At 50.4% G+C, this 21443-nt stretch overlaps 1 protein-coding gene across 2 annotated transcripts; it reads left to right on the forward strand.

The window, feature by feature from the left end:
* Positions 1 to 634: 634 nt before the first annotated feature.
* P2rx4 (purinergic receptor P2X 4) lies at positions 635 to 18484 on the forward strand. Of its 2 annotated transcripts, none has more exons than XM_055605992.1 (12): positions 635 to 820; positions 5134 to 5281; positions 8667 to 8738; positions 8842 to 8914; positions 9418 to 9514; positions 13392 to 13472; positions 13568 to 13709; positions 13802 to 13938; positions 16425 to 16518; positions 16626 to 16691; positions 16992 to 17087; positions 17688 to 18484. In XM_055605992.1, exons 1-12 carry the CDS (start codon positions 687 to 689, stop codon positions 17712 to 17714), a joined length of 1167 nt encoding a protein of 388 aa, XP_055461967.1. In that variant the 5' UTR covers positions 635 to 686; the 3' UTR covers positions 17715 to 18484. The 2 variants fall into 2 exon arrangements, with proteins under 2 accessions (XP_055461967.1, XP_055461968.1); XM_055605993.1 differs by having other exon boundaries at positions 16992 to 17065.
* Positions 18485 to 21443: the final 2959 nt, after the last annotated feature.

Here is a 21443-nt window from a genome sequence, read left to right on the forward strand (position 1 = left end):
AAGACATTCTCAATGGCAGGATGGTTACAGGAACACATCCCCAGGCATGGCTGAGTCCTCCTTTCAGATGCAATTAAGACGGTTATCTTGGGGCAGGAACATGGCCCGACTTCACGTCTAGGGAACACGACGACTTACTTGGCTGACTACTACACGACAACAGATATTTAAACCCTCTCCTCCTCCAACCCTATAGGTTCAGAAGGCAGCATGGAGCAGATCCCTCCATTACATCCAGAGCAAAGTCTACTCCCTCAGCCAGGGGGAACTGTTCTCCTCGGCACTCAGGTCCTCTGGGTGTGTGACTCTTACCTAGGTTTCCCAGGGGATGGGCTCATTCCCCTGCATCCGAACTTGCTGAACTGTCCTAGGCAGCACGGTGGAACCCACCTGCCTCTCCCTTCTAGGCCCGAGGGGGTCATTGCGCCCGTCACTTTCCCCTGCCCCACGCCTGAGGTAATCCGTCCCCGGGGGGCAAAGCCACTCCCGCTCTTCAAACTCTGGACGCTTGAGGGGGGTCACGGTTTCGGGGCGCAGTCCTCGGGTGGCTGAGGGGGAGGGGACGCGCTCCGCAGGCTGCGCGCCGCCTATTTCCGGCCGTCGCCGCGGGCCTGCCCGAGCTGCGGGGCGGGGCTGCAGCCGGGACCCGGCGGCGGCGGCCACGGCGCGGAGCGGGCGGCCGAGCCATGGCGGGCTGCTGCGCCGTGCTCCGGGCCTTCCTGTTCGAGTACGACACGCCGCGCATCGTGCTCATCCGCAGCCGTAAAGTGGGGCTCATGAACCGCGTGGTGCAGCTGCTCATCCTGGCCTACGTCATCGGGTGAGCGAGCCTGGGGAGGGGCCGCGACTGGGGGAACCCAGACTGCCCGAAGCGGGCAGCGACCCCTTACTCACCACCCGGGGCCTGGGGCACCGCCTGGGCCGGCCAATGTCCTCCTCGCGGAGTCCAAGGGGCAGCGACACGCCCTTCCCTGGCCATCTGGAACCGGCTTGAACGGGACCCTGAGGACACTTGGCTGGACTGTCACCCCACCTTTCCTGCATCTTTACCTGTCACCATGACGCCCCTTGACTTGGTGGAGGGACTGGGCTGGCAGGGCTCTACTCTAAATGTCGCAGTCTTCTCTCTTTGTTCCCATTTCAAAATCTGCTGACAGAAACCAAGGCTCGTGATTTTCATTTGGTACTTTAAGGGTCTGTGGTTTCCGGGACTTCAAGAACCTCCTTGATAACTCAATACCCTGGAGCTGTCACACTTCCCAAAAGTATCCTAAGGTCACTTCCTTTGTTTTGTTGGACTGGTTAGGAATAAGTGTACCTACCTTATTCTGATTCTAACCTCTAGTCCCCATTTACTGTTTATATGTACCGTGCCATCACTAGGCATTATTAGATGTTTAATCTTAATTGAATGCACCTGTGAGAATTTAGCGCACACACACACACACACACACACGCGCACGCGCACGCGCACGCGCACGCGCACACGCACACGCACACGCACACACACCCTTCCTTCCCAGAAGAGAAGGTGGGAGTTGCCTTGCCTCCTGGGCCCGCTTTCAAGGTGTTCTAGTGTCAGCAGCTGCTGGTTTGACAGGTGGATCTGCTTTCTTGTTCTTCCTGAAGAGCCTAAAGCATGGATTCCCTAACCTACCCGTTGGAACCACTTAGGAATCCTTGACAATACTGATTGCCAGTTCACAAGCTGACCCCTGACTCAATTGCACAGAGCTGTCAGCAGGGCTTGCCAAACCTTCTGTGCCTGACCATACTCACCTGAGAAATTTTTGTGTAGCTCCAGGTAGATCAAATAAGTTCACAGGTGGCTGGAGAGATGGCCCAGTGGTTAATGCCTAACCTTTAATCCTAGCACTGGAGAGGGGGAGAGGCAGGTGGGTATCTGAGTTTGAGGCCAGCCTGGTCTACATCAGGACAGCCACAATTATATAGTGAGATCCTGTCTCAAAATGAAAAGAAGGAAGGAAGGAAGGAAGGAAGGAAGGAAGGAAGGAAGGAAGGAAGGAAGGAAGGAAGGAAGGAAAGAAGGAAAGAAGGAAAGAAGGAAAGAAGGAAAGAAAGGAAAGGAAAGGAAAGGAAAGGAAAGGAAAGGAAAGGAAAGGAAAGGAAAGAGGAAAGGAAAGGAAAGCAGGCCTCCTGCTTTGCCTGCTTTGGTGTGAGGCTTGGGATCTCTTCAGGCCGCCTAAAGGAATTCACGAGATTGCAGGTTTCCCTTCCAACACACGGAAGCAGAAGGCTCTAGGGATGACCTGCTGAAGCTGGGTGCAGCAGTAATCATTACGTCTGCAATCCCAGTGTTCAGGGGCCTGAAGCAGGAGGACGTTGAGTTTAAAGCTGGTCTGGGCTACATGAGACCCTGTGTCTGAAAAAGTCTTGTGTAGATAATAAAGTGTGTGTTTAGCATGAGGCCTTAGATGCAGTCGCCAGTACCTGAAAGACACCTGGCCCATACCTAGGTTTGGTCTTGTTAAGACTGGAGATGGGCCCTTCAGTGTTGAGACATGCCGCTACCTGACTCTGTAACTCGGATTGGAGGTGTCTGGAATCAGCTCTTAGGTAGCTCTGAGCTCTCAGTTTTGCTTTCCTGGGATAACCTGTCCGCCGTTAGCACTCTGCGGTTGTTGTCCTTTGTTTGTTTGTTTTTGTTTTTTAAGAGGGCCTCATGCACCCACTGAATGCTTGGGCTATCTCTAAATTAAAATGCACTCAAGCTAAAGAAAAAAAAAACACTCTGGAATTTGAAGATAGTTTGGTTATAGTACACCAAAAAAAAGTAAAATATCACATCAGTACTTTTTCCCCCGAGGTACCAAAGATCAAACCAAAGGCTTTATGCATTCTAGGCAAGCTTTGTGCCACTGAGCTATATACTTGTTGTTGTTTAAATGTTGATTTTATTTATCATTGTGTATGTGTGTGAATGAGGGTACATGCACACCATAAGCACGTGAGGGGGACAGAAGACAAGTTTTAGAAGTCAATTCTCTCTTCCACTGTGGGTTCCCAGCCCTGCCTCCACCTCCCGAGTGCTGGGAGTACAGGTGTTCACTGGCAAGTCCAGTTACCAGTCTGACACTCTAGAAATTGACGATGTTAAAATATTTTGTTGGTGAGTGGTGGTGGTGCACACCTTTGATCCCAGCACTCAGGAGGCAGAGGCAGGCAGATCTCTGAGTTCAAGGCCAGCCTGGTCTACAGAGTTTCAGAACAGCCAGGGCTACACAGAGAAACCATGTCATGGGGGGGGGGGGGGAGGAAGAAAGAAAGGGTAACCCAAAACGTGGATTTCTGCAGTCTCCAGTGTGGGGATCTGAAACATCCAGCTGGTGTCCTCAGCAGACTGACCGAATTCTGCTTGCTCTGCCACGCCCCTGCTCCTGCCTCCTCATCTCGCCAAAATCCTGTGAAATCCTGTTATCATTCCCAGTGTAAACTGAGGACAAACTGAGGTGCAGAACAGTTAAGTGACCCAGTGACTCCAGCATGCGGGCAGATGCCTTTGGGTTGTCGTTGTTCAGCCCAGCGGTATCACCCTCATTTCAGAAGGAGAGGAGCAGTGAGGTAACCTGGACCCCTAGGAAAAAGTAAGACAGTACAGCAAGAAGTTTCCCCCAGGGGCTGAGGGGAGAGCTCAGACAGCTTGGTGCTCACAGGAGGACCAGACTTTGATCCCAGGACCTAGGTGCTGTGATCCCAGTACCTCATGCTTGTGACCCCAGCACACAGCTAGGTCCCCGGGGCTCAACGGCCAGCCCCTCGAAATCCTGTCTCAGAAAAACAAAGTGGAAGCCAGCCATGGGGGTGGCACACTTCCTTAATCCCAGCACTCAGGTGGCAGAGGCAGGTGGATTTCAGGGAGTTCAAGACCAGTCTGATCTACATAGCAAGTTCCAGGCTAGCCAGAGCTAAATGATGAGAGCTCTGTATCAAAACAAAACCCAAGTGGATTTTGGAGTCTTCAGAGGAAGACTACCTGAGGCTGCCCTCTGGCTTACACACGCAAACACACACAAACACACACAAACATGTAAATTCCCTGAGCAGAACATGGTGCAGCCTGGAATCCTAAAGGGGCAAGGGATGATCATAAGTTCAAGGCCAGCCTGGAATACATATACATAGCAAGGCTGTGTCTCAAAAAGCGCTTGCTAGCCTGGTGTGGAGGTGCAGCCTTTGAACTCAGCAGTTGAGAGGCAAAGACAGGCAGATCTCTGTGAGTTCCAAGCTAGCCTGGCCTACAGAGTGAGTTTCAGGATTTCTACACAGAGAAATCCTGTCTCAAAACAAACAAAAACAAAGGAAGTGATTGCTATGCAAGGCTGACAACTTGAATCAGGCCCGGAGAATCCACAATGGAGAAAATGGACTTCTGTAGGTTGTCCTTTGACTTTTACACGTGAGTCCACGCCGACACACACACCATCACACAGGGCAACCAACAGCTGCAGATGGTGGCACACCTATGATCCCAGCACTTGGGGGCCTGAGAAGGGAATGGGAGAACTTCCACCTCAGAATGTGAGCCTGGCCTGAGCAACATGGCCTGTACCAGACCAGCCAGGGATACACGGCAAAAGCCGGTTTTAAACAACCAAAGTTGCCTAAGAAACAAGGTTCTCTTGTCTAGAGACAATAGAGGCTTCAGAGGTTTCTGGCTTGAGTTCAGATCCCTCCTCTGCCACTTGCTAGCTATACAGCCTTAGGAAAGTGACTCAACCCTCCTTTGTTTCTATTCCTGTCTCTGTAAATTGTAGGTAACAATCATGCTGCGTGCCTCATGAAGCGGCCAGGATTCAGTGACCTCCTGAAAGTAAATCAAATGGAAACAGTTGCTTCCCAAAGATCAGTGTTTTGAGGCGTCTTAGACATACGGTGATAAATACAGCATTCACTGAGCATTTCCTGTGTGTGGATGACTGTGCTAGCCAACCACGTCATTTATTTCTCACAAAATAACCAGTGCTACTGTGTCCATTTTGCAGAAGTTCAGCATCTTTTGCAAGTCACATAATTAGTAAATGCCACCCTTCCGCCGCCCCCCCCCCAGGCTATCAGAGACTCCCTGTTGTCAGTTCGAGTTTACTGAATGCTATGACCTCCTGTATTTTTCAGGTGGGTGTTTGTGTGGGAAAGGGGCTACCAAGAAACAGATTCAGTAGTCAGCTCGGTGACAACCAAAGCCAAAGGGGTGGCTGTGACCAACACTTCCGAGCTTGGATTCCGGATCTGGGATGTGGCGGACTATGTGATCCCAGCTCAGGTATGTCTCGATGTGACTTCCCTGCACAAGGAGCTCTCTGCTGGCTTTGCACACACACGGTGAGTGGCCAGAGGTCGCCACCTTCACACCCGGGTTGTTTTAGCATGAGAAAGCAATGCAGCCAGAGCTGGGATGTCATTTCTACCAGAGAACCCTCAAGAGCTCTACAGCTTTGTAGTGTGGCTGGCTCCAACCCAGCAGCTCTGTCTTCCCCACACCGTCACCTCTCCACGCTCTAGAGGGTAAGAAAGCAAAGGTCTTTAGTCTTGGGACGTGAGGCTGGAGACAGCACCTTCCGCATTCACTGTTTGCTTTTCTGTCTTACACCCACAAGGTAAAGCTTGTCACAGGGTATAAAAAAACAAAACAAAACAAACCCCCAAACAAAACAGCAGTTAAAGATCACACGCCCACAGTAGAAGGAAGCGGTCAGATTCCGTCAGGGACAGAGCAGAAGCAGTTGCTGCATGGGGCGTCCCAGCCAGTCTGTCAATCCACCCCGTGCTCGTGAACCTTCCGGCCTCTCTGTGGAGCTGGAGGCTTCACACATGCTAGGCAAGCACGCTCCTGCCGAGCCAAGGCTCCAGCCCCAGAGCTGCACGTTAAACATTGATTCGGCTGCGCGCCACTTGGCCAAACCCTGATTAGCACCACGTGGCTGATGGGTATGGTGGCCAGATTAATGTGAGCTGTAAGCACTTGGCTTGGAGCTGGGAGAGAGAAAACAAGGAGTTGAGATATTCTCTTCAAGAGTGTTAATTAACCTGCCTTCTCAGGAGAAGAGTCTGATAATATGAGGGGGAAGGTCCAGAGAAAAGCCAGAGCTAATGAGACAGAAAAATAAAATGGACTGCCAGGCATGGTGGTGCATGATTTAACGCCAGCATTCAAACTGCAAGGGTGAGCAGATCTCTGTAAATTTCCAGGCCAGTCTGGTTGACAGAACGAGTTAGTGAGTCCCAAGACATTCAGAGCTACCCAGTGAAACCCCATCTTAAAAAAATAATAAAAAAAAGTCAGTTGGAACAAGTGGTTGCACTGGGTGATTCTTTTGGTTTGTACCTGGCTCAGCAGAGTGGTAGTGGCTCCTGAGCTCTGAGACTGTCACACCCATTGTACCTACTGCAGCCAAGGACAGGCACACACCCTCCCCTGGACCTTACTGGGAAGGTCTAGCCAGCAGCTGTGTTGTGTCAAGCAGCAGGGTTGGGACCTAGGGGTTCCCAGGGGCTCTCTCTTCCCGAGCCTCTCAGTGGATGGGTCGTAACCTCCACATCCATGTTCATCTCTAGACTAGTGAAAGAGCTAAGCAACAGGAAACAGAAAGCAGCCGACAATGCACTGTGCAAGTCTAACTCGAGGAGGTGCAGATTCAAGATAAGGGGTATCTATCTGGTAAACAGCTGGAAGGGGGGTCCTGGAGAGACGGCTCAGCAGTCAAGAACACTGGCTGCTCTGCCAGAGGACCCAGGTTCAAGTCCCAAAACCCACCTGGCAGATCACAACTGTCTGTAACTCCAGCTCCAGGGGATCTGACACCTTCACACAGATATGCATGCAGGCAGAACAGCAGTGAACATAAAATAAAAATAAATAATTTTAAAAAGAAACGTCTGTTGCTGACAGACTCCTGTAGAGTATTTTTTGAAGATTTATTTATTTATTTTACATATGAGGGCTCTATCTCTATGTACACCTGCAGGCCAGAGGAGGGCATTAGATACTAGTATAGATGGTTGGGAGCCACCATGTGGGTGCTGGGAATCAAAGTCAGGACCTCTGGGAGAACAGACAGTGCCCTTAACACTGAGCCATCTCTCCAGCATTTTTACATTTGCTTGTTTGTTTGTCTTTTAAACAGTCTCGCTATGCTGCTGGCCTGATTAACCTAGAACTTGCTACGTAACCAGATTGTCCTTGAACTCACAGAGACCCTTCTGTCTCTACTTCCTAGGTCCTGGGACTAACGGCATGCCCCCCCACACCCAGCCTTTAGCGTGGTTTTAAAAAAACATTTTATGTCTGTGTGTGTACCTGCATGTGTAACCCCTGCGTACAGTACCAGCAGACGTCAGAAGAGGGCATCAGGTTCCCTGGAACTGGTGTTGTAGGTAGTCATGAGCCACCGTGAGGTGCTGGGAACCGAACCCAGGTTATCTGGAAAAGCAGTCAGTGCTCATAACCACGGAGCCACCTCTCCAGTCCATAATTCTTCTGTGTGTGTGTGGAACTGGAACTTGAACACAGGGCCTCGTGACTGCTAGGCCTAGAATTCTGTCACCAAGTTTCATCCCTACACCCCCACACTCTTTAGCTTTGTGTATGTAGAAAACACAACAGTATCTCATTCCTTGTTATGGCCAGATGCTAACTCCATCACATGGCTAGACCACAGCTGGTTTGCCAGTCATTGTAGGCCTCTGTTGTGAAAGTGCTGTTAGTAACATTTTTCTGCAACTATCTGCTCTTTTAAGTTCTAGTTTTATCAGAGGGTGCGGTGAACAATGGACCACAGATCAGCTGGGGGGGGGGGGTTGTTTTGTTTTTGTTTTTTTTAATTGTGTTATCCAAAAAAAATTTTTTTTAATTTACCTGTTTTGCCTGGACAGGCCAGAAGAGGGCATCAGATCCTCCAGAACTGGAGTTACAGATGGTTGTGAGCCCTCTGTGTCGGTGATGGGAACTGAACAGAGCACCCAGTGTTCTTAACCTCCGAGACAGCCCTCCATCAGCTTAAATATATATAAAATATTATATATTGTGTATTATATTTATAGATATAAATTATATATAGATTTAATTATATTCCTACAGAAATTTCTAGACAGATTTAATGGTGCACACCTGTAATCCCAATCCTTGAAAAGGTGGAGTCGGGAGGATCAGGAATTCAAGGGCAGCGTGGACCATATACAGTCCATAGCCACCCTGAGCTCCATGAGACCCTGTCTCAGCCATCCCTCCCACACATAAAAAAGGGAATCTACCTTCCTTCCTTCCTTCCTTCCTTCTTTCCTTCTTTCCTTCCTTCCTTCCTTCCTTCCTTCCTTCCTTCCTTCCTTTCTTCCTTCCTTCCTTCCTTCCTTTTCTTGACTTCTAGTTTTCTTCTTAAATACTCAAATGCTTTCCTTTTTAGATATATTTTATGTGTATGAGTGTTTTGCCATACATACATGTCTGCACAGCTCTTTTGTGCCTGGTGCCTGTGGAGGCTGGAAAGGGGTATCAGGTCTCTCTAGAACTAGAGTCATTGACAGCTGTGAGCTGCCCTGTGGGTGCTGGGAATCAAACCCAGCTCCAATGAAGAACAGTGAGCGCTGAGCCATCTCTCCAGCCCCATCTGGCTTTCTGAGGGTGACTCAACAGGGTTCTCTCCTCTCCACAGGAGGAGAACTCCCTCTTCATCATGACCAACATGATCATCACCGTGAACCAGACACAGAGCACCTGTCCAGAGGTGGGTAGCTCTTTGGAAAAGCCCCTCAGGTTTCACACCCACATCTACTCCTGGAAAACTGCATAGGGCTCATGGAACCTGTTTTCATTCATTCCTTTTCCAGATTCCCGATAAGACCACCATTTGTAATTCAGACTCCAACTGCACCATTGGCTCCACAGGCACCCACAGCAATGGTAGGAGTGAGTGACTTGAGCAGCTGGGACATCTCAGCAGACGCTGGACCTGGGGAAGGTGGCATCCGATGGCATCACACTTCCTGTGGCACATCTGTGATAGAGAAATTGCAAAAATAAAAACCTACCGTCTCCCTGTACCCCCAACCTAGGACACAGCTCTGTGGTAGGGAACAGGTTTAGATGAGCCCTGGGTTCAGTTCTACCTCAGCAACAGAGAAGACCTCAGCCCCGACACCACACCCTTGCCCACCGCCATGCCATGTGAACCCAGGGGAGGGCAGACAGCCCCGATGGTGCCCCTCTCTGTGACTTGTTATCGCTTTGGCAGATATGTGGCCAGCCCTGAGGCAGCTTCCTTGTTCTACTTCCGTTTTTCTAGACACCATCTAAATCCTATCATCCGCTAAAGATTGGCTACCCACGATCCTCAGGTCTCTTACTGTACTGCACAAAGGTGAACGATGGGGACCTATGCTCCTCGGTCTCTCCTCTCTTCACAGGAGTTGGGACTGGAAAGTGTGTTCCGTTCAATGAGTCTGTGAAGACCTGTGAGGTGGCAGCATGGTGCCCAGTGGAGGACGATGCCGGTGTGCCAACGTGAGTCCTACCCAAGGTTCCCTAACCTTGGTTTTCAGCCTGGAGGGAGGTGACACAGAGGTGAGCTGAGCTTGAGTGCTGGGATTGTTTTTGTGCACTCTGGGCCTGTGGGCGGGGCCACTCTACCCTGAGAGAGTGGCTGTCACCACAGAGCAGGGAGACCACAGGTTTGTCCCAGGACACAGGAGCATCGACTCCTGTGTGCTGGAGCACTGTCAGCTGCAAGCAACCAACAGGAAACAGTCCTCGGGTTTTGTTTGTTTGTTTGTTTGTTTGTTTGTTTGTTTTTAATCTACACAGGGTCTCTCTGTGTAGCCCTGGCTGTCCTGGACTCTGTACACCAGGCTGGCCTCACACTCACAGAGATCCTCCTGAGTGCTGGGATTAAAGGTGTATGGCACCATTGCCTCATGGTCTTGTTTGTTTTTTTTTTTTTTTTAAGAACCTCATTATGTAACTTGAGATGGCCTTGATTTAAAAAATTAATAATAATTTTAATTATATTTACTTGTGTGTGTGTGTGTGTGTGTGTGTGTGTGTATGTGTATGTATGTACATGAAGGTTGGAAAATAACTTGTGAGTCAGCTCTTTCCTTCCTTCTACCATTGGGGACCCAGGAATGGAACTCAAATCCTCAGGCATTGCAGCAAGGACTGGAATTACCGGCACGCGCTATCACACATGGCTTTGGCACCGCGCACAGATCCACCCACCCCCAACACACACAAGCAGCACATTTTATGTTCCCACTAACAAAAACCGTCTGAGCGAGGCTACGTCCGGGGCTCCCAGAGGACCAGGCTCCTTTTGCCTCTGCCTTCTTCAGGTCAGCTTCAGTTGCAGCCCCGGGCTTCTCTCCTGTCCTGGTTGTGCAGTTTGGACTTCTCCATCACTGTGCAGTCTTGTCACACTCCTCAACCCATAACCATAGCTGGGGGACGACCTTCGTGTCTCAGCTTGGACATAGGTGACATATCTGCCTCCGAGGCTAGGCCTGCCATCAGTCCCACCCAAAAAGCACAGGCTGAGACTGGGGGAGGCTAGCTTCCAAAGGAGGCTGGGCTTCTGTTGCCCAGGAGGGGTGGGGAAGTCATAAATGTCTGCAAAGGCAAGGTCACAAACCACACAAGGTCCAGGGCCCCGGACACTGTCTTCCCACTCTCTTCTGTGCACAGAGAAGTGCATGGCACTTGGGTTTCTGTGGCGTTCAGACCTATGTGAGACCTCAGGAGCAGAAAGCCAGAGCAGGTCAGCCCGGGAGTGCTGCCATTTGGGGAACGTTGGTGGCTGTTGATGGCAGCCGCTGAGACAAAGGGGAAGATGCCAGAAGGAGAGGACCCTGGGGTCTGGGTGCTGGAAGGACCTGAGTGTCACTGAGGTGACCTCTGAGGCCACTGAGGTGGCCTCAGCACTGGGGCCACCTGCTGCCTGCAGTGGTTGGGGTTTTTGAAATGCTGGGTCTAAAGTAATGTGCACTGTTGATATGACACACTAGGACCAAGACAAAATACACAAGATCTGATTACTATTTTATGTTGGCCACATAGCCAAGTCACAGTATATGTTGGGATAGCATATGCTGATTGCCACTTTCTTTTTACATTTAAAATTTCTTAAAGACACTGGTTGTGATGGTGCAGGCCTTTAATCCCAGCACTTGGGAGGCAGAGGCAAGAAGGATCTCTGTGAGTTTGAGGCCAGCCTGGTCTATGCAGTGCATTCCAGGACAGTCAGGGTTGTATAGAGAGCCTTGCCTCAAAAACGCCAATTAAGTAATTATAATTAATTGATTGATTGATTGTATTTCTTAAAGATTCTTTTAAGAAAAATACATGTGTGTATGCGTATCAAGTGCCTGTGGTGCTCAGAGCTAAAGTTACAGGCAGTTGTGATTCCCTGACCTAAGGTGAAAGAGCCTTTAACTGCCGAGCCATCTCTCTCTACTTAAAAAAACAAAAAACAAACAAACAAAAACTTCTCAGGCTGGTAGTGGTGCAGGCCTTTAATCCCAGCACTCAAAAGGCAGAGGCAGGCAGATCTTGGTGAATTTGAGGCCAGCCTGGTCTACAGAGTGAGTTCCAGGACAGCCAGGGCTATACAGAGAAACCCTGTCTCAAAAACCAAAACCAAGAACAAGAAAAACAACAAAAGAAACCACAGTGTGGCTGAAGTTGTACAGGACAGGTGGAGCAGCTGGTCCAAGAAATACCGCTGGGTCACACAGTAAGAAAGATAGCCCTGCAGCTGGATGGGGTGAGGAGGACGCCTCAGCAGATAAAGCCCAGGACTTGGTCTACTCTGAGAACTCACAGAAAAACGTGCATGTGGCACATGCTTGGAATCCTGGTGCTGTGGAGGTGTGCTCAGGGGTCCCTGGGCTCACCGGCCAGCTAGCCCAGTCTAACTGTGAGCTCCAGGCCAATGAGAGGCCTTGTCTCAGAGATGGGCCAGGTTCATGAGGAAGACACTAAAAGTTGTGCTTCAGCCTCCAGCTGTGCATACGGACATAACACCAAAAAGATTGCCATTCTTTTTTTTTTCTTTTCTTTTCTTTCCTTTTCTTTTCTTTTCTTTTCTTTTCTTTTCAAGACAGGGGTTCTCTATGTAGCCTTGGCTGTCCTGGACTTGCTTTGCAGACCAGGCTGGGCTTGAACTCACAGAGATCCGTCTGACTCTGCCTCCCCACATGCTAGGCACTACTGCGCCCGGCTGAGATTTCCATTCTTACTCAGTCTCTCCCTTTATCAAGGAGGAAACTCTGACTTGTGGTATCTTGGTTATCACTTGCCGATTTGTATTTCTTACTAAGAATAAGCCCCATCCTGAGCAGATGATAATATTAACTACAAGTTTCAATAGCACTGTTTGGGGAGTAAATTGGGAGCAACTCAAGTTTTTATGAATGTGTACAAATTGTGGTATGCCCATACAATGGAATCTTATTCTGCTCTTAAAAAGAATGAGGCCCAGCTAAGAACTTGTTTTGAATTAGTGACGCTGCAGGCGCAGTCTCCCAAGTGCTAGGATAACAGGTATGAGCCGTAATACTTCACTAAATGGACTCATTTTATAATGGCTATTTTTATGTTATTTGAATTTTGCTTCATTTTTTTTTCAAAAGTAAAAACTGATTTTGAAGTATTGTCTATGGGGTGCACAGGAATTGGGATATGATACAGAAAATGACAAAAATGCAAAACCCCTGTTATAACCCCCTCCTTCTTGATAAGGAACAGGGACTTTGAGGCCGAAGGAGCTCCAGGCCTTTACTTAGCATCAGAGGTGTCAGGCTCAGCTCCCCTCAGATGACCCGCGGTGGCTTTGCTGCTGAGGCAGGGCTGCGGTGAGCGGTTCCATTTATAACTTCAAAGTTCCTGTCTGCCTCAGGGGAGGCCTCCTCCACAGAAGCGTCAGACACATATTTCTGGATTCTCACTAAGAAAATTCCACCCAGGAAATGAGTCCCCTTGGGGACAGACTCACCTTCTACGGCCAGCCGGAAGCTGCCGTGGTGCCTTCCGGAGCACTCTGACAATACGGTCTCCCTCTCGGCAAGGCCAGGGTGCGCCTGCTGGTGAACTCCCCTGTGCTCTGACTTATAAAACCAGATGTAGGGAGCATCCGCAGCCCACGAACACCCTAAAGGGTAAGCACGAGGCCAGCAGCTGCCAAGAAGTCATGGTGGCCACAGCATCCTGTGCAGCACATGCTTCAGGCAGGAAGTCCCGCCTCTTCAGAGGAAGGCTCTAGAAGGCCTGGTGACCTAGAGTTACACTAAAGAACATGCCAGATGCGCCCCTTCTCCAGAGTGCCGACTGTCGGGAAGGTCGCACAGGCGTGTGCGCGTGCTTAATGGCCATTGCAACTCTCTTCCAGGCCAGCTCTGTTAAAGGCTGCCGAAAACTTCACCCTGCTGGTAAAGAACAACATCTGGTACCCCAAGTTTAATTTCAGCAAGTAAGTGGGCATGTGCATTCCCAGCCTCTCAAAAGGACTTCCGGCTCTCCCTGAGGTCCCCTTGCTCAGACTTTCTGCTTCCTCCCCGACTCCAGGAGGAACATCCTCCCCAACATCACCACCTCCTACCTCAAATCCTGCATTTACGACGCTCACACGGATCCCTTCTGCCCCATATTCCGCCTTGGCAAAATCGTGGCGGATGCGGGGCACAGCTTCCAGGATATGGCAGTTGAGGTGTGTGCTGGCATGGCTCTTCTCGTCCCTCCTTGGCCCCAGTGTGGACCTGAGTTCTGAAAGCCTGTCTGCCTCTCCTGCTTTCCCCACAGGGAGGCATCATGGGCATCCAGGTGAAATGGGACTGCAACCTTGACAGAGCTGCCTCTCTCTGCCTGCCCAGATATTCCTTCCGGCGCCTCGACACCCGGGACCTGGAGCACAATGTGTCTCCCGGCTACAATTTCAGGTGAATGAGCCTGGGCCCCAGCACTCACGAGTCAGGAGGGCGATGGCGGATATCTGTGGGGTTGTTCATGCCCCTCCCATTCCCAACCACCAGTACTCTCAGGACAGGCTGTGTATCACCAGTTCAGCGCAGGACGGCCAAATCCTGGCAGAATTCTCCCAGCAGAGCCTTGCTCCTGTGATAGCCAAGCCCTTTCATGGTACAAGAAAAGTGTTCAACAGCTAAGAGCGCTGGCTGCTCTTGCAGAGAACCAGGGTTGGGTTCCTAGCACCCACATGGCAACTCACAACTGTCTGTAACTCCTGATCCAGGGCATCCAGTGCCGCCTTCTGGCTTCCTTGGGCATTGTGTGTACATGGTGCACTTAATGGAGGCAAAATACTCATACGCATAAAAATATGCATAAAAATATACGCATAGAAAATCCTTTTTCCCTAACGTGTTGAGGATGGCCGGGTAGATGAGAGAAAAGCAGACAGCTTAGCTTCCAAGGGTCATCCTTTCCCACATTCCCCCCTTCGCTGTGAGGAACAGATGAGTTTATTATGGCTTCTGTTCGAAGCGAATGGGCTCCGGCCTAGAAATTGCCTTTCTAGTGGAGTCGGCCCCAGCGTGCAGAGGATATGGGTAGAAGACTCAAGAGAGGCCTGTGCTCAAGCCAGGCGTGGTGATACACATCTACAATCCCAGAGGCTGGGAAACGGAATCAGGAGGGGCATGTGTAAAGCCTGAACACATGGCGAGACCCCATCTCAGTGCAGTACAAAGGGCAGCCCTCAGATTGGCATGTGGAAAATGCTGGCGTAGCAGTTCCCCTGGGCTCTGGTAACAACTAAAACCGAACAGCTCGACGCAACAGAACTTTATTCTTTGATAGTTCTGAACCCAGAAGCCTAAAATCAGGGTGTCTGCCAGGCTGTGCTGCTGCAGGCTCTGTGGTTGTATCCTTCCTTGCCGTTAAGCATTTGGTGGCTGCTAGCTATCCTTGGCCTGGACATGTGTCACCACCTCTGTGGTCATGTGGCTTTCTTCCCTCTTCCTATCTTCTCTGTGTAGCTTGGAATCATCTTGAACTCCTGATCCCTCTGCCGTCACCCCACATGCTGGGATTAGAGGTGTGAACTACCACACCCAGCTTCTCTTTTCTTTTTTTGGACAGGCTGGGAATTTGCTATGTAGACCAGGCTGGTCTCAAACTCCAGAAATAGGAGTGCATTATCTGCCTGAGTGCTGGGTGAAAGGCATCTCTCTTCCTGGTCCAGTCTCTCTTCCTCAACTTGATCATTAGATTTAGGATGAACCTTAACTAGTATGACCTCCACAAAATAAGGTCATCTTTGCAGGCCACATGAGCTTGAGAAGGGGACACTATTAAATCCAGGACACCTGGGACTCTAACGAGAGGCCTAGGAACACCTTTGTCATTTTCTTAAAAGCAGCAAAATCCTGCCTGCCTTCAAAGTGCATTTGCTGGGCTGGTCTTAGTTGCTCGTGGCTCCCTCTAGTGGTAGCTTGTGGTATCAAATTTGTGTGGGGGTTTTAAGAAAGATAGGAGTTTCTGAGACTAGGGCAGGTATTTGAACTCTCCCCTGGGGGTCAGGTCTGTATCCTTATATCCCTATTGCTGCAGGGTCCTCCCTGGGACCGCTGTGGAGTCCTCAAGCTTGGTTTAGAATCCTAGAGCTGAGAAGAACCCAGCCCCTGGCCTCTGCCCATATCAGTCTCATCTGAGGGTCCCAAGCCTGGACCACAGGGTAGAAGCTATGGACCAGACAGATCCCAGGTGTTAGGCTAAGATCCTGGGAGAGTGCCAAGGGTGGGCTGACAGAACTGCGGTAAAGGCAAGGTTTCTTCTGGAGCTGCTGAGAATCTAAAACTGGCTGGTTGGGTATTTAAGACCGATTGACCTTCAGTTCCTGGAGTGCTGCAATCAGTCTTTCCTAGCTTGCATTCTGTAGTCTGCTGGGTGAGTTGTGTAGCTGCATTTCCGCTCGATTGTGTGTATCTCGACCCAGCCATTTAAAGGACAAAAGCAGATGGCAGGCAGGAGAACCAGTGAGGCGTGGTGTGTCCCACCTGGAGCCAAGATCTTGGGCTGAGACGAGTGCTGGGTTGGCTTTGTCCCTGTCCTTCAGTGCAGTAACCGGCAGACCCCGGTTACTCCTCTGTTAGTAACCAGGGTCCCCTGGAGAGAGGCAGGTGTCTCCGCCGCATCAGGAAGGCCATTCGGAGCAAGAGGGTTCTGCCATCCTGCGGAAGGTGGTGACAGGAGTCATTCTGTTCCTTCAGGAGGGGTCCTGGTTCCTCCTGTCACATGCCTCAAGCCAACTGGGAGGCTGACCCGGGGTGCTTGGTGTCCACGAAGCCAGCAGAGCAGCTCCTGGGCCAAGACCAGCTCTGCCCAGGCACTCAGGTCCTGCTCTAACAGGCTCCTCTTAGGACCCAAGGCCCGCATGTATTCTCTAAACCACCCTCTTTTCCTCCAGGTTTGCCAAGTACTTCAGAGACCTTGCTGGCAAAGAGCAGCGCACGCTCATCAAGGCATACGGCATCCGCTTTGACATCATTGTGTTTGGAAAGGTTGGCCCTCCTTTGAACCCCTGTGGGTCAGGCAGCCTCCTTCCCACTGCCCTATTTCCTGTGGTCACCCTATCAAAACACTTTGGTTCCCTTCCTACCTAATGCAGGCTGGAAAGTTTGACATCATCCCTACCATGATCAACGTTGGCTCTGGCTTGGCGCTGCTGGGGGTGGTGAGTGGCCTGAGTTGTTCTTCTCTTCTCATCCAGACTGGACCTTCCTCAGTAGTCAGCTGCACAGTGAGCTGTCCTTCCCCTAAACCTTAGACTTGTCTCTCGACTGGATGCCTCCAGGGGAAGGGGAAAGGATCCCTAGACATCCCACCTCAGAGACCAAGCCCCTCGGCCAGAGGCTGGTCTGATCCAGAGAAATGGAGATGGCCTTTCCTCCTCAGTAGATTAGGTTTCAAGGGAAGGAAGGGGTCTCACAGAGCAACAGCTAAGTGCATCCTGGTTCATTCTGTGCCAAATCAGGCGACGGTGCTGTGTGATGTCATAGTCCTCTACTGCATGAAGAAAAGATATTACTACCGGGACAAGAAATACAAGTATGTGGAAGACTACGAGCAGGTAGGCACCTGCACCCCGGCAGGCAAGAGCTGTGAGCTCCTTGTCCTTGTCTCCTGTCTCACTGGAGAACACTGAGCAAGGCCGGCACCTGTCAACTGCTCACCCAGGCAGTTACACCTGTGGCTGCGTTTGTTTCCTTTCTACCTTAAAACCCAGCTGTATTTTAAAGATTATTTATGTATGTGAGTGCTCTATCTTCATGTACACCTGCACACCAGAAGAGGGCATCAGATCACATTAAAGATGGTTGGGAGCCACCAGGTGGTTGCCAGGAATTGAACTCAGGACCTCTGGAAGAGCAGACAGTGCTCTTAACCACTGAGCTGTCTCTCCAGCCCCTTCAGCTGCATTTTAATTAGTCAAAGCTTGCTTTTGATAATGGATAGAAGGGCAGCATCTACATCCACGTGTCCTTACAGTCATCTTTTGGAATGAGAGTTTTGTTCTGTGAGACCATCCAGAATCAATGTGAGGCTTCTCTGTCGTTAAGGTCCTTCCAGAAGCCGGCAGGAAAAGCCCCAAACTCCTGCCTGTCCAAAGTGGTTGGGTAACTCGTGGTGGCAGCACACCAGGTAGTTACTTGCTCGCCCTCCTTTGCAGGGTCTCTCTGGTGAGATGGACCAGTGATGTCTAACCCTACACGTCAAGCCCACACAGCCCTCAGCGAAGCAGTGAGATGGGAGAAATGGCTGCTCCATCCCTCTAGAGAAAGTTCCAGTTTCTGCTCCACAAATACTCAGGGTTACCCAGCAGGTCTTGATTGTTCTGTTGTTTTTGAGCCTGGGTCTTGCTCCGCAGCTCCGACAGGCTCCAGATTCAAGATCCTCCTGCTTCTGCCTCCAGGAGTGCTGGAATTACAGATGTCCATCACTGCACTCATCTCCCGTGGGGACTCTGGCATTGTTACCTTGGGCGTTGTACAGCTCCACTGTGCACAGCTCAGGCTGGCCTCAGACTCCAGACATTCTTCCAGCCTACACAGCCGTTAAAGCTCGCTTTATGTGTGGTTCCTTTGCTCAGTACACACAGTGGATCCCTGGCGTGCTGTTGGTTGGGGCACCTGTTGTTTGTACAGCGTGAGCACATTGGGGCAGGAAGATAGACAGTCGGAGAGCAGACACTGCTCTGGCTGATGGGATTGCCGTCTTCTCCAGGGCTGCCAGGGCTGGCTTCCCCAGGAAGTTCCAGTCTCTAGAGCCTCTGCGGCACAGCAGCTCTGTCCAAGCACTTTATAAGGAAGGAGCTTCTCCCAGGTACCCTCAGCACCTGGGACACTGTCCCTCTTCCCTGTGACCAGGAACTTTGTCCTTGTAACAGAGGCAGGGTTAGCATTTCCTTTCAGAAGGGCTATATTGAAATGACCAAGGACCAAACATTAAAAGAAATGATTTTTTTAAAAAAAATCCATGTCTGTGCTGTCTCTTAGCATTCGAACCAAAGCTCTCTTTCATCATGAAAGTGGTCAACATCCAAATGGAGCCACCAAACAAGAAGGGGTCAGGCTGAGGTAGGAGGTCCTTGTGGGATGTCTGCCTGATACAGTGAGGGTCACTTCCGGGGGCAGCTGGGGTTCCTGACCAAGGAACTGTGCTGTACAACAGCAAGGACATGCCCTGGCTCTTGGCTGTGCCCTCATATGCCACCTCTGTCCCTCCCTGTCCCACAAAGCACACCTCCTGCCCTGCACCCCCCACCATCTCTGAATAGACTCTCTCTTGCATCTTGTGCATCATCTGGCAATGCTCTGCCACTGACCCTCAGCTCTGGGCTTTGCTTTTGGAATACCAGGATTTTTTCCCTATTAGGACTGTCTACAAGCCTAAGAACTGTGATCTCTATTAGGCTGTACCCTCATGGAATGTGCATTTTCCTATAGCTTATATTTCCATATAATGTAGCTACTATTTATTCTTATAAATAAGAATAAGGCATTCTATAGGCATTCTATAGGCATTCTATAGGCAACACAATTTCAGGGGTGTAGCTGACCATCTCCCTCATCATTAGTTTCTCCAGCTTACACCTTGAAGCAGGACCAACTACATCTATCTTGCCACAGTGTGAGTGTGAATGGAGCTATTTCCAGCCTGCAGTTTCACAGCACCACACTGGCTTAATTCTGTCTGGTGAAAAACAGCTTGGCCCTCCCCTTTGCCATTAATCAATTCATTTCCAAGTACTTAGGGGTATGATAGGTTAGGGACATTCTACTTCTTCTGAATAAATGATCAATCCAGGCTTTTCTTGCTTTGTGATAGGTGGTAGGGTAGTAGGCAAAATTTATGAGACAGTTTCAACAAAACTGATTTGTGAGGCTTTTTTATTGTTTTGTTTTTTTGAGACAGGGTTTCTCCATATAGCCTTGGCTGTCCTGGAATTTGCTGTGTAGATCAGGCTGGCCTTGAACTCAGAGTGCTGGGACTAAGGCATGTGCTGCACTGTCACTAGCACCTGGCTATTTTTCATTTTCTTCTGTTTTGTTTTTAAGTGCTCACTTGGGGCTGGAGATGACTGTGTGGTTAAGAGCCCCTGCTGCTCTTTTTCAGTTTCCAGCACCACATCAGGAGCGTCACAGCTGACTGTCACTCCAGTGCTAGGAGGTCTGACAGCTGCCTCTCCCCTTCACAGGCAATCATATGATATGTGCACACACAGAGAGACACACACATGCACAAAGAAATGATTCTTCCAGGAGTGCTGGAATTACAGATGTCCATCACTGCACTCATCTCCCGTGGGGACTCTGGCATTGTTACCTTGGGCGTTGTGCAACTCCACTGTGCACAGCTCAGGCTGGCCTCAGACTCCAGACATTCTTCCAGCCTACACAGCCGTTAAAGCTCGCTTTATGTGGGGTTCCTTTGCTCAGTACACACAGTGGATCCCTGGCGTGCTGTTGGTTGGGGCACCTGTTGTTTGTACAGTGTGAGCACACTGGCTTCTGTTCGAAGCAAATGGGCTCCGGCCTAGAAATTGCCTTTCTAGTGGAGTCGGCCCCAGCATGCAGAGGATATGGGTAGAAGACTCAAGAGAGGCCTGTGCTCAAGCCAGGCGTGGTGATACACATATCCCTCGTCATTAGTTTAGGTGCTGCCTAAACACTGATCAAATGGAACTGGGAGTTTTAGGAATGCTGACCTGGTTAGAGTATGTCCCCCTACCCCCAAATCCACATTTTGGAAACTGGATCTCTGATGTGACAGGATGAGGAGATGGGATCTCTTGGAGGGGACTGAGCCACAAGCACTCTTCCTTCATGAGTGGAACTAAATGTCTTATCAAACCGGCTTAACAGAGAGATCCAGGCCTCCGTGCTCCTTCCACATGCTGGACATCATCCTGGAGGCGTCCTCACCACACCCAGCATCTTCCGGGAACAGTGATCGTGGACTTCCCGGCCTCCAGACATTTGGGGAATTTCTATTCTTTGCAAATTAGGCAGTTCTGGGCACTCTGTTTCGGTGATGCACACAGACCAGGACATGCTTTATTCACTATCAAAGGCCATGATGGCAGCTCCTCACATAAGGCTGTGAGGGTTGGATATTTGGGGCACTCCTGGGTCATCCTGTACTCAGCTGCATCTCTACTCACTGGCACACCCTGCTGCTGCCTCTCAGGTGGGGTTGATGACAGGCTCCTTCACCCTCCCATGTGAGTGAGCTGCTGGGACTCCCTGAAGCCCTAAAGCCTTGGGATGGACAGTGATGCGCCCCGAGAATTGGTTCCTCCACATCCTCAGGTTCTCAGTGGCATTTTCAAACAGGATCCTTCTCTTGACTCTCAAGAGCCTCCGTTCCTTACTCTCAGAATCTCACTGTACAGCCTAGACTGGCCTAAAACTTGGAATCCTCCTGCTTCCACCTCCCAAGTGCTAGGATTACAGGCATGTGCACCATACCTGACAATAGCCTACGTTTCTGCAACATGGAATGGGGCTTCCAGATAACAAAAAGTGAAATTCAAAGGCAGGAAAACAATGCCCAGGCCCGAGGACATGGCTCATGTGCTGGAAACCACTCCCATCTGCTCACCTTTCCAACCTCACCGAATCCTACCCTTACCATCACACTTCGACTTCTCGGCGGCTCACCTGGGAGCAGTTTATGTGGGACCCAGGAATGTGCATTCTGTCTGCCCTGCTTCCAAGAACTGTGGATACTGCTGGTGGCCTCAGAATCTTGCTGAGTAGTGACACCCTAGGACACGCCTAGGTCAAGGGCCCTGCCCCTGCGTTAGCTGTGACTTGGGCTTCTCACTTCCTATCAGCCTAAAGGAAGGAACACCAGTGTAAGCAGAAATATTACAAAACAAAAACTACCAACCAAAGAATCCCCAGGAGGCCCAGGCTTTGCA

This window comes from Psammomys obesus, unplaced genomic scaffold, assembly GCF_907164565.1.
Source record: "Psammomys obesus unplaced genomic scaffold, mPsaObe1.curated_primary_1811, whole genome shotgun sequence".
NCBI classification, from domain to species: Eukaryota; Metazoa; Chordata; class Mammalia; order Rodentia; family Muridae; genus Psammomys; species Psammomys obesus.

Excerpts from the sequence above, each read along its gene's own strand:
- P2rx4 (XM_055605992.1), top strand. The coding sequence starts at position 687 with ATGGCGGGCTGCTGCGCCGTGCTCCGGGCCTTCCTGTTCGAGTACGAC. Across the intron at positions 821-5,133 it reads ATCCTGGCCTACGTCATCGG|GTGGGTGTTTGTGTGGGAAA; the intron begins GTGAGCGAGCCT and ends TGTATTTTTCAG. Across the intron at positions 8,739-8,841 it reads CACAGAGCACCTGTCCAGAG|ATTCCCGATAAGACCACCAT; the intron begins GTGGGTAGCTCT and ends TTCCTTTTCCAG.